The 24092-nt window shown below is 44.0% G+C and overlaps 1 protein-coding gene across 10 annotated transcripts in view; it reads left to right on the top strand.

Moving 5' to 3' along the window:
- LOC110533873 (unconventional myosin-XVIIIa) overlaps positions 1-24092 on the top strand; it is a 106986-nt gene that overhangs the window by 66386 nt on the left and 16508 nt on the right. For all 10 annotated transcript variants that reach the window (XM_036990257.1, XM_036990258.1, XM_036990262.1 and 7 more), the window contains 16 exons: positions 3-210; positions 425-534; positions 1668-1733; positions 6609-6737; positions 11271-11414; positions 11707-11796; positions 12099-12218; positions 12362-12479; positions 14862-14989; positions 15106-15260; positions 16033-16156; positions 16312-16512; positions 16607-16717; positions 19046-19150; positions 20157-20303; positions 20554-20667. In XM_036990257.1, the coding sequence (XP_036846152.1) occupies positions 3-210; positions 425-534; positions 1668-1733; positions 6609-6737; positions 11271-11414; positions 11707-11796; positions 12099-12218; positions 12362-12479; positions 14862-14989; positions 15106-15260; positions 16033-16156; positions 16312-16512; positions 16607-16717; positions 19046-19150; positions 20157-20303; positions 20554-20667 (2070 nt within the window). The remainder of the gene's footprint in view (positions 1-2; positions 211-424; positions 535-1667; positions 1734-6608; positions 6738-11270; positions 11415-11706; positions 11797-12098; positions 12219-12361; positions 12480-14861; positions 14990-15105; positions 15261-16032; positions 16157-16311; positions 16513-16606; positions 16718-19045; positions 19151-20156; positions 20304-20553; positions 20668-24092) is intronic.

Raw genomic sequence — 24092 nt, forward strand, 5'->3', positions numbered from 1 at the left:
AGGACGCTCTGCTGGACACGGTAAGGAGGTCCAGGGTTCACTTTGTCCACTGCTTGCTGCCCAATGCTGATGCCCTGCGGGCGGGCAGAGGGGAGTTGGAGGCCCAGGGGGAAAGTGGAGACTCTGGCCTGATGCAGCTGGATGTGGCCCTGCTCCGGTCCCAGCTCCGCGGCTCCAAGCTGCTGGACGCCCTCAGAATCTACAGACAAGGTGAGAAGGCTGACAGAGCTAGAGGCTGTGGTTGTTAGATGAGGAAGGTCCTGACGGGTCTGACCTGCCTAGACTGGAGTCTGGTTTCCTTCACAAACAAACCAAACGACCAACACTGCTCTACTGTATGTCACGTAGACTATGTGGTTAGAATAAATAGTTCTGTAAAAAATTGTAGCTCCGTAACCTTGCCCCCATGTCGTTGTCTTTACAGGATACCCTGATCACATGGTCTTCTCAGAATTCCGCCGCCGCTTCGATGTGCTGGCACCCCACCTGACCAAGAAACTTGGCCGCAACTACATAGTGAAGGATGAGAAGAGGGTCAGTCTATTTTTCTGTGTGTGTGTGTGTGGAGCATAGCTGAGGTCTGTAGTGTTACATTAATAATCTGAAGAGGCCGTCTCCTTCCTGGCTGTCAGTAGCCCACTGACAGAGGAATAAACCTCCGTTAATCAGAGCTATTGTGATGACCTAATCAACATAGCAGAAGCAGAGACAGGAAGGAAAGGCCTTCTAATTGCACTGGGGTTTAGGGCTGAACTTATCAACTTTGTGAAATATATTGTCTACCCTGGAGGCTGTCTGCCTGGTGGTTTTACCCTAATGATTTTCTTAGGATAGGAACTCTCCACTGCAATGGTTTATGTGCGATGTAAATGGTGAGAGGGCCTAAAAGTATTTTAGTGTGACCCAACCTGTGAAGGGAGGATTGCTAATGAGGGTTCCACTCTGAGGTTAACTATCAATGAGGGTCAATTGTGTATTGGTCCCCTGAAAGAGGAGCCAGGCTGAAGTGAAATGGTGGGGAAAAGAACACAAAAGCTACTCTTTACAGAAGAGTGTGAGAGACTGAGCGAAGGTGGTACAGAGAGAGAAAAGCAGTCAGTGTCTCGTAGCGGGGTTTCTGTGGAAACGGCGTCAGACAAAAGGCCCTCAGTGCTCGGGGCTGCAGCTCCCCTCACAGTGTAATCTAGATGGGGCCTTTCAGGCTGGGGGCTCAAGTGGACCTGTCCACACCACCCAGGGAAAGGGACGGCAGAGAGACACACAGAGACCGACCGTAACACAGAGAGGGAGAGCTGCAGGTGGTGCCCCTCTGCAGAGGCTGTATGTGTTCAAGGCTGCTATGGGGCCGAGACCACCACGGGGCCAGGAGGAACAAGCTTGGAGAAGGTGGATTCTGGAGGACGAGCTGTCTGGTCAGTTTTTGCCTCTCTCCCTGCACATGCTCTGTGTCCTTGAGAATAGAAGAGGAGAGGGTGGGAATCGGGCCGGATGTGTGAGGTAGAATGTGAAAGGACGACAGATCAGGATTCTGTCAATCTGTCTGATTAGAGGAGTGGTTGTTGGGATGCTGGGATTGTGTCAGTTGGCAGCTTGGCGGGACTGCTGTAGAGGGATAATCTGGGGGTAGAGGGGCAGGGAATGATCTGTGTGTTTGTGTGCGTTTCAAGGCGGTAGAGGAGCTGCTGGAGTCCCTGGACCTGGAGAAGAGCAGCTATCACATGGGACTGAGTAGGGTGAGTACCAATACTACCACAACATTAAAACACTTCACGCTTTGAATTAGTCACTGGTTAAACTACCTCTGTTCATATTATATTGAGTGAAAATGGTTTATAGAAACCCAGAAAACAGATGTTGTCCCATGCAAACAGTAGGTTTCTTCAACTTGTAGCTAAAGATTCCTCCTTCCACTTGTTTTTCCTTGAGGAATCCCAGTAACAATTCTGAGAGAGAACGTTTTCATAATGTTACCCGTAATTTCCCCCTAATGTTTAGGGGTCTAGTTTTCCGTTAGTTATATGGGAACATTCTATCTTTGTTAGCAAAAAACGTTCTGAGAACCTTTTTAGCATGTGTTTGTGTTAGGAGAACATTCCCTTAATGTCAAACAGAACTTATCTAACTAAGAACATGGTTACAATGTTAATGTTCTAGATGTGTTTTATGGGACGTTGCAAGAACATGCGTGTCCAGTTTTCTGAGGGTTTGAAGAATATTACATCAATGTTCTACCAAACATACACAGAACATGGTTGCCATGTTTTTAGAAAAATGTGTCTTTATTACACATTACACCTTGTAACTGTTGCCAAGCCCATCAAGGCCCTGATTGGTGAACCACTGATCCATTCACAGCTCTTTTTCTGCCTGTTGGCAAGGTTAGGGATACACACACAGTGCTTTCAACGTGCATATTTGACACCACATAAATTATTACATTGTGCATGGTAATTTATACAGTAATTATTATATGTCCTTACCTGGGATTTGAACTCACAACCTTATGGTTCACGACGTTCATATATTTCTGCTACGTCACCATGTCTGTGTACATGATCAGTTATTTTAGACTATTCCAGGGGTGAAAGCAAGCTGGAATGGTCCGGTATGAACTACTGGCAAAATAAATAGTGGTGGTATGCCGTACCGGTAAAACATGAGCCTATCACAATAATGAAAACAGATTCCATGAAAACTGTATGCTATCACAGTATTTATCATTACCTCATGTCAGTCGCATGAACAATTTGTGAATAGTCTTGAAAACGTGTGGAATACGCTCAAAATGCGGTGTTTCAACAATAACACATTATTGCCAAGGCAAAGATAAGTGGCCGAGACCAAGACGCACATGGACAGCAGTGTATGCATCAATTGGAGTTACAAGACATGTGTAGGAGGCTTAGTGTAGGAGGCTTAATGAATGACAATCACTGAATATCATTAATTTAGACGTGATGCCAGAATTATTTTAGTCCAGTAGCCTAATAGTTGGAATAGAAGTCTGGACACTGACTATAGGCCTCACATTGAGCCTATTACAATATTAACTTCTGAAGAAAGAAGTGTTCCCGGCCTACGTGCAATTTCTTTCAGCAGCATAAAAGCTTACCTTATTTTATTTTCAACCACATAAAATATGCGTCCAAGACTAATTAAAATATCAGAAACATGCAGGATTGTTTGTCACAATTTGTTCCTTAAATCCGGTCATGATTATGTCATTTGGAATTATCCCTGGTTTCTTTACGTCCTCGCTCCGTGACAGAAGCAGAAATGAAAGAGAACTTTACCGATGTCAACTAGATTGTTGATGATACATTGATCATTCTATCGATTTGGTGAGCATGGCTTTATTTCATATTCTAGACGAGTATCTAGTAATGACAGAAGAGAAGCTGCATGTATCTAATTATAGACAATTTGACTAACAGATAGCCTACCAAATGTCGGAAATTCGAAGCAGAAAAACATATTTTAATGAGGCTTAATAGGTATTTATTCCGCACCTCCTGTCATTATGCCATCCATGAGTAACGTGCGCAGGTAGCCTACATTAAGTGATAGTTTGACAATCAGTTAACATCATAACTAGCTGTGTTTATGCCACATTAAAAAGAAAAGGGGAAGCTAATACATTTTAAGTTAAGACATCTTTACTATTAGGTCCATAGAGATCCTATTACATTAATATGGATACTGTATGTAATTACTGTATATGATCAAATAGATATGTGCATGCACACACAGCCCTTCATTTGCTGAAATAATATTTTTTGGTGTAAAAAAGAAAGTCTTGTTACTTTTGCCAAGCCAATCAAAGCCCTGATTGGTGAACCACTCATCCATTCATCTCTTTGTTTGGCAAGGTAAGGGAAACTCACACACACACAGTGCTTTTAACAGAGTGCTTTCAACTTACATATTTGACACACAATTCTATTTGTGCATGTTCATTTATACAGCAATTATTATTCAACATGTCCTCTCCTGGGATTTGAACTCACAACCTCTTGGTTCATGGTACATTGCATGGGACGTTGTACTCCGATCTTCCTGCACTGCCACCATGTCCATGTCAGGTATCAGTTATTCTGACTAGTCTCTCATCATTGATTTGATTGACTAATTTCAGCAAATTAAGGGATTTCTGTATATGAGACCTCCCATGTGTGCATGCACATATCTATTTGATCATATACAGTAATTACATACAGTATCCATATTAATTTAATAGGATCTCTATGGACCTAATAGTAAAGATGTCTTTTAACTTAAAATTAGCCTCCCTTTTTAATGTGGCATAAACACAACTGGTTATGATGTTAACTGATTGTCAAACTATTACTTAATGTAGGCTACCTGCGCACGTTACTCATGGATGGCATAATTTGATTGAACTTTTATTTAACTAGGCAAGTCAGTTAAGAACAAATTCTTATTTACAATGACAGCCAAACCCGGACGACGCTGGGCCAATTAGGCGCCGCCCTATGGGACTCCCATTCACGGCCGAATGTGATGCAGCCTGTAATGACAGGAGGTGCGGAAAAAATGTATGTTCTTGCAACGTTCCCATAAAAACATGTTTAGAATATTAATATGTTTTGTTCTGAGAACATGGCAACCGTGTTCTGTGTATGTTTGGTAGGAGGTTTATGGAATAATTTCCTAACTCTCAGAAAACTGGACACATGAATGTTCTTGCAACATTCCCATGAAACCTGTCTAGAACATTATCTTAAGTTGTGGGTAAGTTTTATTGGACATTAAGGGAATGGTCGCTTGGAAGCATTCCTTGAACATCACATGAACATTCCTATGAAAACGTTATTTAATGACCTAATGAGACTAATGTTGTGGGAATGTTTGTTGTTAGCAGGGATGTGTTTGTGACTCTGGGTGAACTGTCTGACAAGTGTTGCCTGTCCTGAAAGTCTCTTGGCTGGGGAGGATGGGTCTGAGAGGCATGCCTGCCTTCCAGCCTCACCGTGAGACGCACAATCATGTCTCCTTTGTATTCATGTCGTTATAGAGTAATTTCTGGCAGGTGATGGTCTTCGATGTTGTCTTTCGCCCTGGCACTTGTAGACTAATCACAGTAAACACTGCTTGGCACACTTCTGTTTAATCCCATCAGCTGAGAAGTGGCCCATAGCCAACAAGAAAGTATTGTAATTAAAAATGGTAATTTTTTGGGAGACAGCTGTTGTTGCCTTCGGGGTTTGGAGATTGAAATGGCCTTTGGAGTAGATTAGCACCAAGATGGTGGTTCACAAAGCATTCCAACTGTGTCCTAGCAACAGCAGTGGCCTCAGCAGAATGCCAATTAACAGCAGCACCAAATCTTCTCCTGACACTGGGTCCACCACACAACTCTCACTGTGGTAAACATTGCCACAACAGGAAGTCACGTCTCATGTCCGCTTTGATTTACCCATTCTGATCATAATATGACGCCGACACCCAGAGATCTCCTAACTTGTGGTTTTCTGATGTAGAGTTACATTATGGACAAAATGCATATGACAAACATGACTTTACTGTTTTATTTTGAAGCCAAATCCATGACATTATCCCTCTAACATTGCTATACAGTGTGTTTTCTGAACCCCTTCTCTTTCTATTGGTAATACAGTATATCTTGCTTAAGTAATAAAGGTGAAATAAAAAAATAAAAAAAGTGTTTGCCTGTTCCACCTACTGGTTCTTTCATGTATGCCAGAGAGGTTTGATCTTTTATAAAGCACTGGAGCCTGTCAACTCTCCCATCCCCATCCATCCTTCGCCTTTAAGCTGACTGACTGCCACCAGTCTTCACACTGTGCCTGACCCCGGCCTGATGATATCTCTCAGAGCGTATGTGAATGATAGGAGATTGTCATGTGACGGCACTTCTACTGGCCCTTTAACTCTGTTTCATCTTTGACCCGGCCAATAAGGACACAATGCTGACACTCTCTGGCAGAGATAACGGGCGCGTTCCAGCGGATCACTTTTGTTAAGTCGGTGACCATCGTTTTTCAGCGCCTTTCAAAGTCTGTTGCATTATGGGGAAGAATGACTGAAACAGGAGCTTTTGTGCGATTCATTTATATGGTGGAGTGATACAAATGAATGTGATATTTGAGGCTCTCTCACTGACTGATTGTACAATGTAGCCCTACACACATATGATTTCAGTTTGTGAGTGTGTGTTATGGGAGTTGGAGACGTATATTTCAACATTATAAATAAAAACTTTCATAAACAACTTTAGTTTCCGACTGTCGACTGTCAAAGATATACCTCCCTAACTTCCCTCCTCGACCTTCGTCTACAGTCGGTTGCTTTCACCTTACCACTCAAACACGCTCAATTACTTTATTACCCAATCTTCTTGGATTAAAGGGCCGTTGTCTTTAGACTACAGTGGATGGATCTACCTCTTTCTTGTTAATGTAATATATTTGTGTAATAGGTGCTAAAAAGGCATACTCTCCTCAAGTCAATTTCAAGTCAATTATGTGACCGTTTTGTTTTATTTAAGTCAGCTCCAGACTTGAACAAATGTGACTATATCTATTTTGCTTGATGATGAACTAAAAGGTGTGTACTTTCCTCCCCAGTTGTTCTTCAGAGCGGGGACCTTGGCTAAACTGGAGGAACAGAGGGATGAGCAGACCAGACGCAACATCACCCTGTTCCAAGCAGCCTGCAGTGGGTACCTGGCCAGACAGGCCTTCAAGAAGAGGAAGGTAGGCATGACTCCACCACGGCTTCACTTCATCAGAAGAAAGGCAGGATATAAAGATGGAAGCAGGGAAGGAGACAAAGATGTACTGTGGATGTCAAGGCTATGACTGTGACTGTCCAATATGATCAGAAACTGTTTTATAGTTTGAAATCCAGGATTTATTTTCCATGATTTACATTGATAGTTTTTTGTTGTCGAGAACAGTTCAGTCTTCCTACTGTATATTCCCCCTGTTCCTGAAGTCTTTTTTTAGACTACGGCAAGCTCTACAGTAAACTCTACAGAACAATATTTTACTATTGATTTAGAGACAGAGAATACAACTTTCATGTGATCTAAAATAGAGAGATGTGGTTGCCTCGGGGTCTGGAGTGAAGGAGCCTGTTCCAGGTCCCATTTTAAAGGTTGTTTGCTCCGCCATAGGACTACAGCTAGTTCTGCTGTACATCTGTTGGCCTAACCCCACCCCCATCCCACCTGAATCACCCTGTCACTATCTGCACCAGGGACAGGGGGGTGACATGTCCCCCTTAATCACACTCTCATTGATCAGCTCTTTTTAAAAGCAGCCCTATTATACATGCCAGCATCTCCTTCTCCTCAGCTCTATCTCCTTGTCCCTCCATTAATCTCTCGCCACATGGTATGGGGCCATCTCTCTGGCGCTGATAGCATTTTTGCAGTTGATGTATGGAATCCAGCACTCCTCTCCTTCACTGTGTGATTGTGCTCTGAGTGAGCAGGCTGCCTTCATCTGGCCTGGCAAGAACTCAGTTCACTGGCTGATACACAACCACCCACAGGACATCACTACACTCACTGGCTGGTTCACCACCACCCACAGGACATCACTACACTCACTGGCTGGTTCACCACCACCCACAGGACATCACTACACTCACTGGCTGGTTCACCACCACCCACAGGACATCACTACACTCACTGGCTGGTTCACCACCACCCACAGGACATCACTACACTCACTGGCTGGTTCACCACCACCCACAGGACATCACTACACTCACTGGCTGGTACACAACCACCCACAGGACATCACTACACTCACTGGCTGGTTCACCACCACCCACAGGACATCACTACACTCACTGGCTGGTTCACCACCACCCACAGGACATCACTACACTCACTGGCTGGTTCACCACCACCCACAGGACATCACTACACTCACTGGCTGGTTCACCACCACCCACAGGACATCACTACACTCACTGGCTGGTTCACCACCACCCACAGGACATCACTACACTCACTGGCTGGTTCACCACCACCCACAGGACATCACTACACTCACTGGCTAGTTCACCACCACCCACAGGACATCACTACACTCACTGGCTGGTTCACCACCACCCACAGGACATCACTACACTCACTGGCTGGTTCACCACCACCCACAGGACATCACTACACTCACTGGCTGGTTCACCACCACCCACAGGACATCACTACACTCACTGGCTGGTTCACCACCACCCACAGGACATCACTACACTCACTGGCTGGTTCACCACCACCCACAGGACATCACTAGCTCCATTTCAGCCATGTCTTTGTACTCTCTTTGTTTCCAGGAAGCATCCATGTGGCTTTAAGCTTTCTGAGAAATGGACATACGCTGCAGTATCTTCCCAAGGTGGCCTATGGGAATCATTTTTTAGCTAGTTGAGCAAAAAGCTGAAATTTTTAGCCTTAATACATTTTTGTTATCTCTGCTTCTATTAAAGATTTGTGCTTCTCGTTTTGCCCTCATGACAAAATAAGCAGCTTTTGAGTAATGGGCATGTGGTGGAAATAGGAACCCGGGAAAGGCCAAGGTTTTCTCTTATTAAGTTCAAAGGCCATCGTTCAGAGACTGAGGGTGAGGAGCGCTTTATAATCCACTGGAAAGGGCAGGAAATCACCACTGAGGAACAGTGTGAAGGCTAACTGTACCATTACTAAATCCATTATTCGGGTCGCCTATTTTTTTATTGAATGCTTTCTCCTCTGTTTCTTCCCGTACGTTTATCTTTAATAGAAAGATAAGATTCAATTGATTTTTTTATTGTAAAATCTTTGCCTCTGAACTGAAGTTCAGGTTTTTGTGAGGTAAGATGTAGTACTCAATTATGGGTGACAGCTAAGGTTCTGTGGTTTTTATCTGGTTAGGAGTGGTTGTTTCATATCAGTGTATGGAAACGGTTGTTTCTGTTCCAGTTGAAAAATAGAAGTCTAAGTCTGTGTAATTCTTGGTTTGGTGGTTCATTGTTCGCTGGAAATAATATCAGGTTTTTGACTTGATTTAACATTATATGAACTTTTTAGATAATGTGTTTGTAATGTCATATAAAGTCATAAACATATGAAGTCATGACTTGATGAATATGATGTTAATATAATGTTCAATCAGGTCAAAAACCGGATATTATTTCCAGCGAACATTGAACCACCAAACCAAGAATTACTCAAATAACACTTTTTCTACTGGAACAGAAACAACCGTTTACATACACTGATATGAAACAACCACTCCTAACCAGATAAAAACCACAAAACCTTAGCCGCCCTAGATTAACTATAAAACAATTAGTTTTTCATTGCAAACCTCTTGAGTCTGTCTGGTTTAGTCAGTATAGTAATGATGATAGACCAGGCCATGTGCATTTCTCTGTCTGCTCTGAAAATATATAACATTTAACAAATATATGCAGTTGGTAAAAAAGTAGTTATTCCAAATGCACCAGCCCAAGAAATAGAAAAGTGTAATTGGAGGAATGCGGTGAAGTGGTATATTACTGTGCGAATCGAGTTCCCTCCTCCCTCTTTCCTGCCTCCCTCTCTAGCAGGAAGATTAACGGAGTGTGTCTCTATCCAGAGGCCTGTCTTATAATAATGATTGTATAATGAAACCCACTAGGGCTCTCACTCCGTCTTCCCCGTTCATGAAATTTGATTAGGCTTCCATAATGTCACTGTATGATGTATCCGTTCTCAACAGATGTGCCGTGGTTAGATGGAAATACACTCTGAGAGTGTTAGGAATGTGTTCTATGGCAGCGACAAACATACGAAAAGCCCATGGTGCTTGATAAGCGGCTGGCTGTGTCATAGAATGTCCTGTAACTTTTGATTGATTTATCATGGTTTCCAGAGCTTTTTGAAGTCGTCCCAGCATGACTTCATCAGGAATATATATCTCCCTTTCGAGAAGCAACAATTTCCCTTTTGAAAGTGTGCCTGTGTCTATCTCCTCTCTCTCTCTCATACAGTAGTGGAGGGAGGGCATATGGAAGACAGGATGTTTTCTTTTGAAACACAGCCCAGTCTTCCTCTGTGTGTTTTCTTTCCTCATGTATACCTCTGGGAGCCGGGGGGAATTGAACAGAGCAGCCGATGAGCTTCCTAATTAAGCGCTTGTTTTAAGTCAGGGAGTGCGCTGCTGAGTGGAAGCAGGTGGTGTGGGCGGGTGCTTCTCCTGCACCGTCAAAGTAGAGCTCAGTCTTCACAAACACAGCGCACACACACACACATGCATGCAGACCACACACACATTCACACACAGGTAGGAGAGAGACACACCGAACCAAAGCTATTACCCAGGCAATGACATCCACTCCTACCTAGCCCTACACTCTTACAAAAAAGGGTTCCAAAAGGGTTCTTCGGCGGTTCCCTAGACAACACCGTTTTTTCTAAGAGTGTAGATGATTATGTCAGAATCTTGGCCCACGATTCACATCCTCTCAACAGACTGACATACAGTAGACAGACAGACACCCTCTCAATATGAATAGCCCTTTGGTTATTTCTCTTCTGTTTGCCTCATTCATTAAGGTCTAAACATCACAAATTAGTCCTGTTGAATATGTCTGTCTGAGATTTGCTGAATGTAGCACTGTGTTACGGCTTTCATGGCGTAACAAATCCTAATTGGCCATAGAGGCTGACTTCGGGGCTGGGAATATTGTGTTGTCTAATTGGGTTTTGCCATAATCTGCCGCCACTACAAATGCTCATGCACAAGCTGCATGGAAATCGTGTAACACTTGGAATCGGCTTCCAAGATGTATTGATGTTTGATTTAATTCATCAAAAGAGCTTCCAGCCTTGGAAAATGGTCTGCAGCAACCCTCCGGAGAAGGCTGACTGATGAGGCCTGGCTGGTTTGCCGATGCTGCAACACATGATTATTGGATGTGTACATGTCCAGCCATCCTGTATGTCAATAACATGGAGACTAGGGCTAGGGTTTCTCAAGATCAAAAACGGCACGTTATTCAATAGCAAAGAGTAAATCACAGTGACGTTTAGGCTGATAATACTAATCTGATGAGATATTCATTCTCTATAGTTAGTGCGTTGAGTGGCTCTGCGTACTCTATTTCTGTAGTAGGGCTAGCTCTGCTGTACTGTACCTCCTCTGCACTGTACTGCTCTATGCTTCCACTCTCTCCTCTGCATTCACACTTTCTCAGCCCCATACGGTACAGTCCAGTACCATCGCACCCACTCTCTTTCTCTGTGTGCTGAACAGACCCACGACCTGGCCATCCGCTGCATTCAGAAGAACATCAAGAAGAACAAGGGAGTGAAGGGCTGGCCCTGGTGGAAGCTGTTCACCACCGTACGGCCGCTCATCGAGGTGCAGCTCACAGAGGAACAGATTCGAGGAAAAGATGTGAGTATCTCTGTCTCGCTTTTTGACTCTAAGCCTGTTTAGCCATCCAACCTCACCCACTGCAAATCTGCTCCATATGACTAAAGTAAGGGTTTTCATACTTGGAAATGTGTGATTGCACACCCACGACCATGAGTCAAGTCTCCAGAGTTGCTATATGATGTCAGGTGGGAGTGGTGAATATCTCCATAGTGTTGCACAGGATTCCAACATGGCTACCTCTGCTGTAGCTATTTTCTACTGTCTCTTTCCCGTTCTTATATTTGTGCTTGTACTGTATGTTCTCTTCCAGGAGGAGATCCAGCATCTGAAGGGCAAGCTGGAGAAGACTGAGAAAGAGAGGAACGAACTGAGACTGAACAGTGATCGACTGGAGAGCAGGGTGAGTCTCCTGGGGCCTTTCTTCTATGCACTGCATTCTGGGAGACAGTGTTTGCTGCAGGAGTAGTATAAAGTAACTCAGTCATACTGTCTTCATTCACCAGAAGCTGTGTCAGGTTATCAACTCAAACAGTCCACCTTTGTTCAATGTTTGACTCCGTCTGTGATAAGAAAAGTAGGCTGAGGATATGACTCTCGGGCTTCATAGGTAGCCTTTTGAGGGTGTGTTTGTAGTGCACTGTGACCGAAGATAGGCCAGGCCATGGGGAATAGACATTAAATACTGTGTGTGTGTTCCTCCAGATCACCGAGTTGTCAGCGGAGCTTGCGGATGAGAGGAACACTGGAGAGTCGGCCTCCCAGCTGCTGGAGACAGAGACGTCTGAGAGACTGAGACTGGAGAAAGACATGAAGGACCTACAGGTACAGACAGACTCACTCACTCTTGAGTGTCTGTACTTACACTAATGTTGTGAGCCTAAATAACAGGACAGAGAAGATGGAGCACGAACGTAACATTTAGTAGGGGGAGTATTCCATTTTCTGTCTACCTCTGTCTACCTCAGGCTAAGTTTGACTTGATGAAGAAGCAGATGGAGTGTATGGAGATGGAGGTGATGGAGGCTCGTCTCATCAGAACGGCAGAGCTCAACGGGGACATGGACGACGACGATGATGATGCAGGTGAGTTCTTCTGCTGCCCAAAAGTCTCTTATCCACACAAACCCATTGAATGACTATTCTGTTGTCATTATGGCTGAGGGAATGAACGGCATTATAAATATAAAAAATCGAATGAAATTGTATTTGTCCTTTGCAGTTAGATTTGGGTATGTCATTTTAGGTGAAAATTGGAAAAAAGGGGGCTTGATACTTGATAAAATGCATGAGAATGGAGCTACTGTATATACAGGGAATACCAGTACCAGATCAATGTGCAGCAGTACGAGGTACTTAGATATGTACATGAAGGCAGGGTAAAGTGACTAGGCATCAGAATAGATAATAATAAGAGGTGTAACCATTTAATGAACTATTTAGCAGTCTTATGGCTTGGGGGTAGAAACCGTCTCAGAGCCTGTTGGTCTTAGAGCAGATGCTGCGGTACCGTTAGCTGGACAATAACAGAGTGAACTCAGACACAGCCTGATATAGAGGTCCTGGATGGCAGGGAGTTCGGCCCCAGTGATGTACTGGGCTGTCTGCACCACCCTCTGTAGCACTTTGTGGTCGAGGGCAGTGCATTATCATACCAAGCGATGATGCAGCCAGTCAAGATCCTCTTGATGGTGCAGCTGTAGAACTTTTTGAGGACCCATGCCAAATCTTTTCAGCCTCCTGAGGGGGAAGAGGCGCTGTCTTGCCCTCTTCACGACTGTGTGGGTGTGTGTGGACCATGTTTAAGTCCTTAGTGACGTGGACGCCAAAGAACTTGAAGCTCTCAACCCACTCCATAGCATGTCTACTGGTATAAGACTACTGGTATAAGAGGTTACTCACAAATGACATCGGAAGAGTGGGTTGTAAGTTGTATTATGATCACCTTTGTTTTTCAGAGGCTAACAGACACAGCTTAGGGGCCAATGGTATGTAAAGCTGCAATATGTAACTTTTTGGGCGACCCGACCAAATTCACTAGAAATGCTCGTTATAGATCTATCATTCTCATTTGAAAGCAAGCCTAAGAAGCGGTAGATCTGTTCTATGTGCACTATTTCTATGCTTTTCCTTAAGTTTCCTACAATATTTGTGGTTATGGAAACTATATTTCACAGCGGTTTAGATGGTTCAATGAATCTCTACACAACACTTGCTTGTTTTGTCAAATAGTTTGCCTAATTTCAGTTTATTAGAAGTTTTGCAACCTGGTGCGATTTCTGCATAGTGCATCTTTAATAGTTCCAAACTGGTAATATGAGGGTATTGTGTGACTCATCCTTAGTACAATATTTGAGACTCCATACAGTAGGAAATTGGGTCAATAGTTGCATTATAATATAACTGGCCCATGAATTGACCGATCTTCTATGGATTTACAGCTGTGGAATTAAGATGCCCATTGTCAGGCCTGAGTCCTCTCTCTCCTCTGATCTTCTGCATTGAGTGAGGTGTCATGCTGTGAGTGTATTGTCCTTGAGTCTCTCTGTGCCCGTGAGTCAAGGAGCTCGAATACCCGGCCTCCATAAAGCCAGAGTGGGGAGGTTTCAGATAAATGAGAAAATAATCTTGTGGATCAGAGCCGGTGGCCCCTGGAAGCTGTCATTATACTATATATATGCAAATGTCTGTTCGTAATGGAAAGCCCCAGTGTTCCTGTGTGAAGGGGGAATGGACAGCCTCTCAAACGATAAGTCTGAGAAATGAACCTGGACCCGCCTCTAGTATCTGCTGCTTTGGTGTAGATAGTCTCTGACAGCCACAGCTCTGGGCCAAGTTAAAGCTCTAGATTAGATCGATTAGATTAGTTTATTAGTCACATGCACAGGGTCACAGATGTAATCGCAGTGTACAGTGAAATTCGTATTCTCCGAGCTCCAACAGTATAGGTAAAAAAAAGAGAAGTGAATGATATTATAATAGTATTAATAATAATAATAATAATAAATGCACATTTACAACTGTAGCTATGCTGTTAGGTTCTGCCCTTCCAACATAAACCCTTACAGATTCCATACTCTGTGTTTTCAATGGTGTCAAGTCCATTTTTACATTAATCTCCTTGTAGTTGATGAATTTGTCATCTTCCCTCAGTAGAGACGATATCTTGAGGGATACTCTTGTTCCCTTGAACAGGAGTATTTCCTTTGTTTTCCTTTGTGTTATCAAGTTATGATGAAATGTTTAGTAGAAGTTTCCGTGTCTGTTGTTGGCAACGGTTGAATGTGAGACACAGAAAATCGTCTCTAACCTAATGATCCTCAGCAGCATCCACTGGCTCAGTCACATTGAGCCTCCATCCTCGTTCAGTCAGCCAATCTAGCATTAAAGGATTGGTCACTCCAAATGTCCCATGGTCTGTCTCCGTCACTCCCTGACCGTATGTACTGTCCTCGGTCTGTCTCTCAGGAGGAGAGTGGCGGCTGAAGTACGACCGAGCCATCCGGGAGACTGAGTTCACCAAGAAGAGACTTCAGCAGGAGTTTGAAGACAAGCTGGAGACGGAGCAGCAGAATAAAAGACACCTGGAGAGAAGGGTACAGCCCTGGTCTTACACTAATGCTTAATTCCATATTGTTCCCCGGTGTACTGAAGTGATGTCTCATACTGTATGATGGTAGAGCACTCAGACTGTGTGGGTGTGTGTGTGTAGCTGACTGACTTGCAGGCGGACAGTGATGAGGTGCAGCGCTCTGTGCAGCAGCTGAAGAAGAAGTGTAGCAGATTGACAGCTGAGCTGCAGGACACCAAGCTGCACCTGGAGGGCCAGCAGAGCCGCAACCACGACCTGGAGAAGAAACAGAGGAAGTATGTACACGCACGCACACTTGCAGGCACACACACTGATACACAATGGTAAAGCCTTCATTCACCAGCTCTGGTTATTTAACACTGACTATAGATATAAGAGACGGTCACATATAGCACTAGATGACTTACCATCCAAAGAGGGAGAAGTGATGAACCTGTTTCTTTGTCTGCTGAAATGTCCTCACTCTCACTAGGTGACCTACCTAGGATACTACTACACATTTCTTCATTTGAACAGAGAATAGAGACTGGCTGTAATCTGTGGAATTGCATTAGCCAAGGGAATGAGTCAGACTTTTAGAACTTGAGAGGTTTGTGCTGTGACAGAATGTGATCTCTCCCCTGGGGCTAATTGAAGATGCTCTGTGGGAGTAATCATTTTCAGCTGTGCAAAGCCGAGGACGGCTCCTCTTAGAGAAGAAAAAGAGAATTAAGAGACCTGACAGTTCAGAACACTTCACAATTCAGCTGAACACTCCTAAGTATAGCTGGCCCAGACTATTGAATAGAACATTATGCTATTGTAAATTAACAGGCCACTCATAACATTTAAAGGTGAGTGCTGATAATGAGGTTAAAATGGAAGCTATACTGCTAGCTATAGTCCTCAGTGGGATGAGAGGAAGTGAAATAGTTTTTTATTGCAATGAATTCAGTTGTAAATGATTTAACTCAACAAATGGCCCTGGTTAAATATTTGATCTTAGGAGAGGTCTTGAGGCTGTATGACGGCCTGCCAGTAGTGTAACATGAGTGTTGTGTGTTGCAGGTTTGACTTGGAGCAGAACCAGGCCCAGGACGAGGTGCTGAGGGAGAAGAACCTGAGAGAGAAGCTGTGCCGGGAGAGAGACATGATGACTGGGGAGCTGTTCAGTCTGCGCCAGCAGCTGCAGGTACCAGCTGGACAAGGATGATAGATCATAATGTTATCGTTGCCCCTGGGAAGACCATGTTCTCCATGTCCTCTGTATGTGTGGCCTGGTCCAGGAGTCCTCTGAGTATCTCTGTCTCTTTACTACCCCCTGCCTACCTGCTTGCCTGTCTGCAGGACAAAGACATGGAGCTGTGTGCCGTCCAGCTGAAGGTGGAGCAGCTGGATGCGGAGCTACAGGACCTGTCCTCCCAGGAGTCCAAGGACGAGGCGTCGCTGTCCAAGACCAAGAAGACCCTCCGCGACCTGGAGGCCAAGGTCAAAGACCAGGAAGAGGAGCTGGACGAGCAGGCCGGGACCATCCAGATGCTGGAGCAGGTAGTGGAGGAGGAGAGGAGGTGAAGAGGGGAACAATACAGAGCCCTTATAGTAGTTGCTGGTCTATAACAGTCTATTTGTGTGTGTCCTTCAGGCCAAGCTGCGTCTGGAGATGGAGATGGTGAGTCTGCGGCAGACCCACTCCAAAGACATCGAGAGCAAGGATGAGGAGGTGGAGGAGATCAGGCAGTCCTGCAGTAAGAAGGTATGGAGGCCTGCTTACACTCAGCACACAACTCTATTTTCCACAGCAGTCCTATTTGTGTTTTATCAGCTATGCATAACCTCCCTACTTTAGAAAAACAACATGCCGACCCATGTCAAGTATACAACAGCTCTGACAGGCACTTAAACTAACACATACAATAATGTGTAGGCAATCGTGTCAAATTACGCTGCACTCTGAAATCCTATCTTGACTACCTTAATTTCCCCAATAGCAACAAGTCATGGCAACCATATCTGGAAATGACTGTTGACGTGATTTGTTGTCATTTGGAATGTTTTGTTTACGTACTTGTATAATTCTTTATACATTTTTACCCACAGTAATTTCACATTGACAGTCAGGCATTTAGTGCCGCATAGAGTATGACATTGATCCCTCTGAGGGGTGGCCAGTCCTATTCTGGCTGTGCCGGGTGGAAATTATAACAGAACATGGCCAAGATGTTCAAATGTTTATAGATGAACAGCAGGGTCAAATAATAATAATCACAGTGGTTGTCGAGGGTGCAACAGGTCAGCACCTCAGGAGTAAATGTCAGTTGGCTTTTCATAGCCGATAATTCAGAGTATCTCTACTGCTCCTGCTGTCTCTAGAGAGTTGAAAACAGCAGGTCTGGGACAGGTAGCACGTCCGGTGAACTGGTCAGGGTTCCATAGCCACAGGCAGAACAGTTGAAACTGGAGCAGCAGCACGACCAGGTGGACTGGGGACAGCAAGAGAGAGAGAGAGAAAATACTTAATTTAACACAGGACACCGGATAGACAGGATAAATACTCCAGATATAACAGACTGACCCTAGCCCCCCGACACACAAACTATTGCAGAATAAATACTGGAGGCTTAGACAGGAGGGGTCGGGAGACACTGTGGCCCTGTCCGACGATACCCCCGGACAGGGCCAAACAGGCAGGATATAACCCCACCCACTTTGCCAAAGCACAGCCCCCACACCACTAGAGGGAAATATTCAACCACCAACTTACCATCCTGAGACAAGGCCGAGTATAGCTCACAAAGATAACCCCACGGCACAACCCAAGGGGATGGCGCCAACCCGGACAGGAAGACCACGTCAGAGACTCAACCCACTCAAGTGACGCACCCATCCTAGAGATGGCATGGAAGAGCATCAGTTAGCCAGTGACTCAGCCCCTGTAATAGGGTTAGAGGCAGAGAATCCCACTGGGGAGAGGGGACCCGGCGAGCCAGAGACAGCAAGGGCGGTTCGTTGCTCCAGTGCCTTTCCGTTCACCTTCACACTCCTGGGCCAGACTACACTCAATCATAGGACCTACTGAAGAGATGAGCCTTCAATAGAGACCAAGTCTGCGTCTCTCACACGGATAAGCAGACTATTCCATAAAAATGGAGCTCTATAGGAGAAAGCCCTGCCTCCAGCTGTTTGCTTAGAAATTCTAGGGACAGTAAGGAGGCCTGCGTCTTGTGACCATAGCGTACGCGTAGGTATGTACGGCCAGGACCAAATCGGAAAGATAGGTAGGAGCAAGCCCATGTAATGCTTTGTAGGTTAGCCGTAAAACCTTGAAATCAGCCCTTGCCTTAACAGGAAGCCAGTGTAGAGAGGCTAGCACTGGAGTAATATGATCACATTTTTTGGTTCTAGTCAGGATTCTAGCAGCCGTATTTAGCACTAACTGAAGTTTATTTATCGGGGTAGCCGGAAAGTAGAGCATTGCAATAGTCTAACCTAGAAGTGACAAAATCATGGATACGTTTTTCGGCATCATTTTTGGACAGAAAGTTTCTGATTTTTGCAATGTTATGTAGATGGAAAAAGCTGTCCTTGAAACAGTTTCTTTGTTCGTCAAAAGAGAGATCAGGGTCCAGAGTAACGCTGAGGTCCTTCACAGTTTCATTTGAGATGACTGTACAACCATCAAGATTAATTGTCAGATTCAACAGAAGATCTCTTTGTTTCTTGGGACCTAGAATTAGCATCTCTGTTTTGTCTGAGTTTAAAAGTAGAACATTTGCTGCCATACACTTTCTTATGTCTGAAACACAGGATTCCAGGGAGGGCAATTTTGGGGCTTCACCATGTTCCATTGAAATGTACAGTTGTGTGTCATCTGCATTGCAGTGAAAGTTAACATTATGTTTCCGAATGACATCCCCAAGAGGTAAAATATATAGTGAAATAAATAGCGGTCCTAAAACGGAGCCTTGAGGAACACCGAAATTTACAGTTGATTTGTCAGAAGACAAACCATCCACAGAGACCAAGTTTACGGAGTCTACTTATCTTCTTCCTGGCTGTCTCTGTCTGTATGTCCATTCTACAGCTGAAGCAGATGGAGGTACAGCTGGAGGAGGAGTATGATGACAAGCAGAAAGTCCTGCGTGAGAGGAGAGAGCTGGAGACCAAACTGCTGTCTGCCCAGGACCAGGTACTCCATCACACTGTTACTGATGTGTGTGTGCTCATCACCCCGTCATTGTAAATAAGAATTTGTTCTTAACTGAATTTCCTAGTTAAATAAATAAAATAATTAAATATACATTTTTAAATCACTCTGACAGGCTGTCTACACCGCTCACGTCGCTTTGCAAAATAAATGTAGAAATCTATATTGTTCAATTATTGCACCCACACTGCTTGCGCGCGCCAACGAGCTTCTGCATTGCCATGGGCTAACACGGAACCTAAACCAGCTGCACGCGTGCGCCATCATGCTTAAATGTATTTTGTCCCCCCACATCAAACGCAATCACGACACGCAGGTTAAAATATCAAAACAAACTCTGAACCAATTATATTAATTTGGGGACAGGTCGAAAAGCATTAAACATGTATGGCAAATTAGCTAGCTAGCTAGCTTGCACTTGCTAGCTAATTTATCCTATTTAATTAGCTTGCTGTTGCTAGCTATTTTTTCCTGGGATATAAACATTGAGTTGTTATTTTACCTGAAATGCACAAGGTCCTCTACTCCGCCAGTTAATCCACACATAAAACAGTCAACCAAATCGTTTCTAGTCATCTCTCCTCCTTCCAGGCTTTTTCTTCTCTTGACTTTATATTGCGATTGGCAGCTTTCATAAATTAGGTGCATTACCGCCACTGACCTCGTTCGTCTTTGTCACCCACGTGGGTATAACCAATGAGGAGATTGCATGTGGGTATCTGCTTCTATAAACCAATGAGGAGATTGGAGAGGCAGGACTTGTAGCGCGATCTGCGTCACAAATAGAACTGAATTCTATTTAGCCCTTGGCAATGCAGACGCTCGTTGGCGCGCGAGAGCAGTGTGGGTGCAATAATTGAGTAATATAGATTTCAAACTGTATTTTGCAACGCACGCGACGCGAGCGGTGTAGTCAGCCTGTAAAATAGAAGTCAGTTCTACTGAATTGGTGAAATGACCCAGAGACTGTTTGCGTGTTCATCTCTAGGTGGGCTGCAGGGACGTGGAGACAGAGAAGAGGCTGAGGAAGGACCTGAAACGCACCAAAGTGCTACTGGCTGACGCCCAGATCATGCTGGACCACATGAAGAACAACGCCCCCAGCAAAAGAGAGACCGCCCAGCTCAAAAACCAGGTACACCAGCCTACATTACACTACATGGCCCGTCTTGTTAACATCAGGTCAATCAGGTGCTTCAGTGACATTCTCAGCTCTTCTACTACAAATAGTCCTGTCAAAAATGTATCCTTCCGATCAAGGACAGGGTGTTACATTTAGTGATTTCTGAAGATTTCTTATTTTCCCGGACCTTGACCTTCTAATCCTCTCTCCCCCTCTCTTCCTCCACCTCCGCTTCCTCCTCCTGTTATATATCCATTCACAGCTGGAGGAGTCAGAGTTCACGTGTGCGGCGGCGGTGAAGTCTCGTAAGGGCATGGAGATAGAGATCGAGGACCTGCACATCCAGATGGAGGACGTGGTCAAAGTCAAGATGTCGGTGAGTGAGAGCTCCCTCAGCTGTCCCGTCTCAATATGAGAGGATTCCCTACCATTATAGCTGCCTAGTGTGAACTGCACACAGAGTACGGAGTACGTCCACATCCTGTGCTGTACTTCAATATCCTTTTAAAAGGGCTTACAGCCTCGTTAAATCAGTAAAGATAGCCATTTATCTAGGTAAAACATACACTGAGTATGCCAAACATTAGGAACACTTTCCTAATATTGAGTTGCACCCCCCCCCATTTTGCCCTCAGTACAGCCTCAGTTAGTTGGGGCATAGACTCTACAAGGTGTCAAAGGATGCTGGCCTATGTTGACTCCAATGCTTCCTACAGTTGTGTCACGTTGTCTGGATGTCTTTTGGAGTGGTTGATCATTCTTGATACACACGGGAAAACTGTTGAGCATGAAAAACCCAGCAGCGTTGCAGTTTGACACAAACCGGTGTGCCTGGCATCTGCTACTATAACCTGTTCAAAGGCACTTTTGTCTTGCCCATTCACCCTCTGAATGGCACACACACACAATCCATGTATTTGTATTTATTATGGATCCCCATTAGTTCCTGCCAAGGCAGCAGCTACTCTTCCTGGGGTCCAAACACACCAAAGCACGCACCCACATTGCATATAAAACAACAGATAAAACAGGGAACTATGTTCGTACTGAATGAGCTAACGATAACAGCACATCATATAACATCCCTAGACCACCACATATCCACAACACAAAATGTTCAATACCACAATGTGTGTCTGTACTTTTGTGGGTGTCTCAGTTGTCTCGAGGCTTAAACATCCTTCTTTAACCTGTCTCCTCCCCTTCATCTATACCAGTGGTTCCCAAACCTTTTTTTAGTCCCGTACCCCTTCGAACATTCAACCTCCAGCTGCATATACCCCCTCTAGACCTGGGTCAGCGCACTCTCAAATGTTTATTTTTTTCTATCATTGTAAGCCATACACACTATACAATACATTTATTAAACATAAGAATATGAGTTAGTTTTTGTCACAACCCGGCTTGTGGGAAGTGACAAAGAGCTGTTACAGGACCAGGACAAGAATTATAATATAATAATAATCAATTATTTTGTTCTTTATTTAAACATCTTACATATAAAACCTTTTATTTGTTCATCACAAATGGTGAATAACTCAACACAGGTTAATGAGAAGGGTGTGCTTGAAAGGATGCACATAACTCTGCAATGTTGGGTTGTAATGGAGAGAGTCTTAAATCATTTCCCACACACAGTCTGTGCCTGTATTTAGTTTTCATGTTAGTGAGGGCCGAGAATCCACTCTCACATAGGTACGTGGTTGCAAAGGTTATCAGTGTCTTAACAGCGCGATTTGCCAAGGCATAATACTCTGAGCGCAGCCCAGTCCAGAAATCCGGCAGTGGCTTCTGATTAATTTCAATTTTCACAGAACCGCTTGTTGCAATTTCAATGAGACTCTCTTGTTCAGATATCGATAAAAGGACTGGAGGCAGGGCATGAAATGGATAACCAATCCAGTTGTTTGTGTCATCCGTTTTCCGGGAAAGTGTCTGTGTAATTGCGCACCCAGCTCACTCGGGTGCTTCGCTATATTGTCCTTAAGCCTGAGTTAATTTGCACACAAAAAATCATACAATGATGGAAAGTCCTGTGTGTTGTCCTTGTTAATGCAGACAGAAAAGAGCTCCAACCTCTTAGTCATGGCCTCATTTTTGTCCCGCACATTGAATATAGTTGTGGAGAGTCCCTATAATACTTGATTAAGATTATTCAGGTGAGAAAAAACATCACCTTGATAGGCCAGTCGTGTGAGAAACTCGTCATCATGCAAGCGGTCAGACAAATGAAAATTATGGTCAGTAAAGAAAACTTTAAGCTCGTCTCTCAATTAAAAACAGAAAATAAACGAGAGTTCAGGGGTCTTGCTTTAACATCAAGTGACGTCGGGAGCAACTGCTTGCACGCGCTTTACCATTCCACTATGTCTCCCTGTCATGGCTTTTGCGCCATTAGTACAGATACCAACACATCTTGACCACCAAAGTCCATTGGATGTCACGAAACTGTCCAGTACTTTAAAAATATCCTCTCATGTTGTCCTGGTTTCCAGTGGTTTGCATAAACGTCCCGGACATATAGCAGGAGCTGTGCCAGGCCCTCCACGTCTGTGCTTCTTCACCTGCATTGCTTGCTGTTTGGGGTTTTAGGCTGGGTTTCTGTACAGCACTTTGAGATATCAGCTGATGTACGAAGGGCTATATAAAATAAATTTGATTGATTGATTGATTGTTGACACATCCAGCTGTAACGCCAATAATTCACTGGCTTGTATGCGAAGCAGTAATTGTTTCAAAACATCTCCTGGCATGTCTCTGATGTGTCGTGAAACAGTGTTGTTTGATAAAGTTATTTTGGATATTTTCCCCCAGCATTATCCCAGACATATTCACGGCAGCAGGAAGAATTAAGTCCACCACAGTAGTATGGGCCTTGCCTGTCCAAGCCACTCGGTAGCTCACCATATAAGACGCTTCTATCCCCTTCTTTCTTCTTCTTATTTTTCTAAATGTCATGTTTCGTTTCTAAATGTCTGCGCAAGAGTGAAGATTTCCCGCAAGAGAGTGACGTTTAGATTGGATGTTAATTATTTGACTAGGCTACCTGTAATTGACATTGTGTTGTTATTTCACTTAACACTAAATGTTAAATGTTATTTTTGGCAGTGAAATTGGGCTACTCAGGCGAGGGGAAAAAACCTCACCCAAATGTATAGCTGGAAATATAAATGTACTGTTTAAAAATAAAATGTGAATCTCATTTTTATTTGGCGTACCCCCGACAGCATTGCGCGTACCCCCGTACCCCGGTTTGGGAACTGATCTACACTGATTTGAAGTGGATTTTTAACAAGTGGCATCAATAAGGGATCATAGCTTTCACCTGGATTCACCTGGTCAGTCTGTCAGGGAAAGAGCAGGTGTTCTTAATGTTTTTTATACTTCGTGTTTATGTGACAGGAACCATTTCTGTCCATGCAATTTTAATTTAATTGAACAGAAATGCAGATTGGTATATTCTAATGAGATTGCATGCTTGATGACCCTGTTTATTGTAGTGATACACAATCGACACATTTTTTTGTTAAGGAAATCATTCCGTTTTTGTGTAATTACAGCGCTTTACCCCATTTTTTACACAACAAAACCAAACAGTGTTATTAAAAACAGTAGGAGAGCCTGTCGTTTCTTTTACTCTCCCTTTCACACAGGGTAGACTATTTTAGTGTGTGTTAAAACACTGCCACGAATATGCACAAATCCCCCCCCATCATCATCATTGACATTTGAGTTTTTCCTGGAAATGGCCCATTTCTCGATTATGTGCTAATGGTTTAATTAGCATTGTTGATGTTTTTT

The sequence above is a fragment of the Oncorhynchus mykiss genome, chromosome 10 (assembly GCF_013265735.2).
Source record: "Oncorhynchus mykiss isolate Arlee chromosome 10, USDA_OmykA_1.1, whole genome shotgun sequence".
Classification (NCBI taxonomy): domain Eukaryota; kingdom Metazoa; phylum Chordata; class Actinopteri; order Salmoniformes; family Salmonidae; genus Oncorhynchus; species Oncorhynchus mykiss.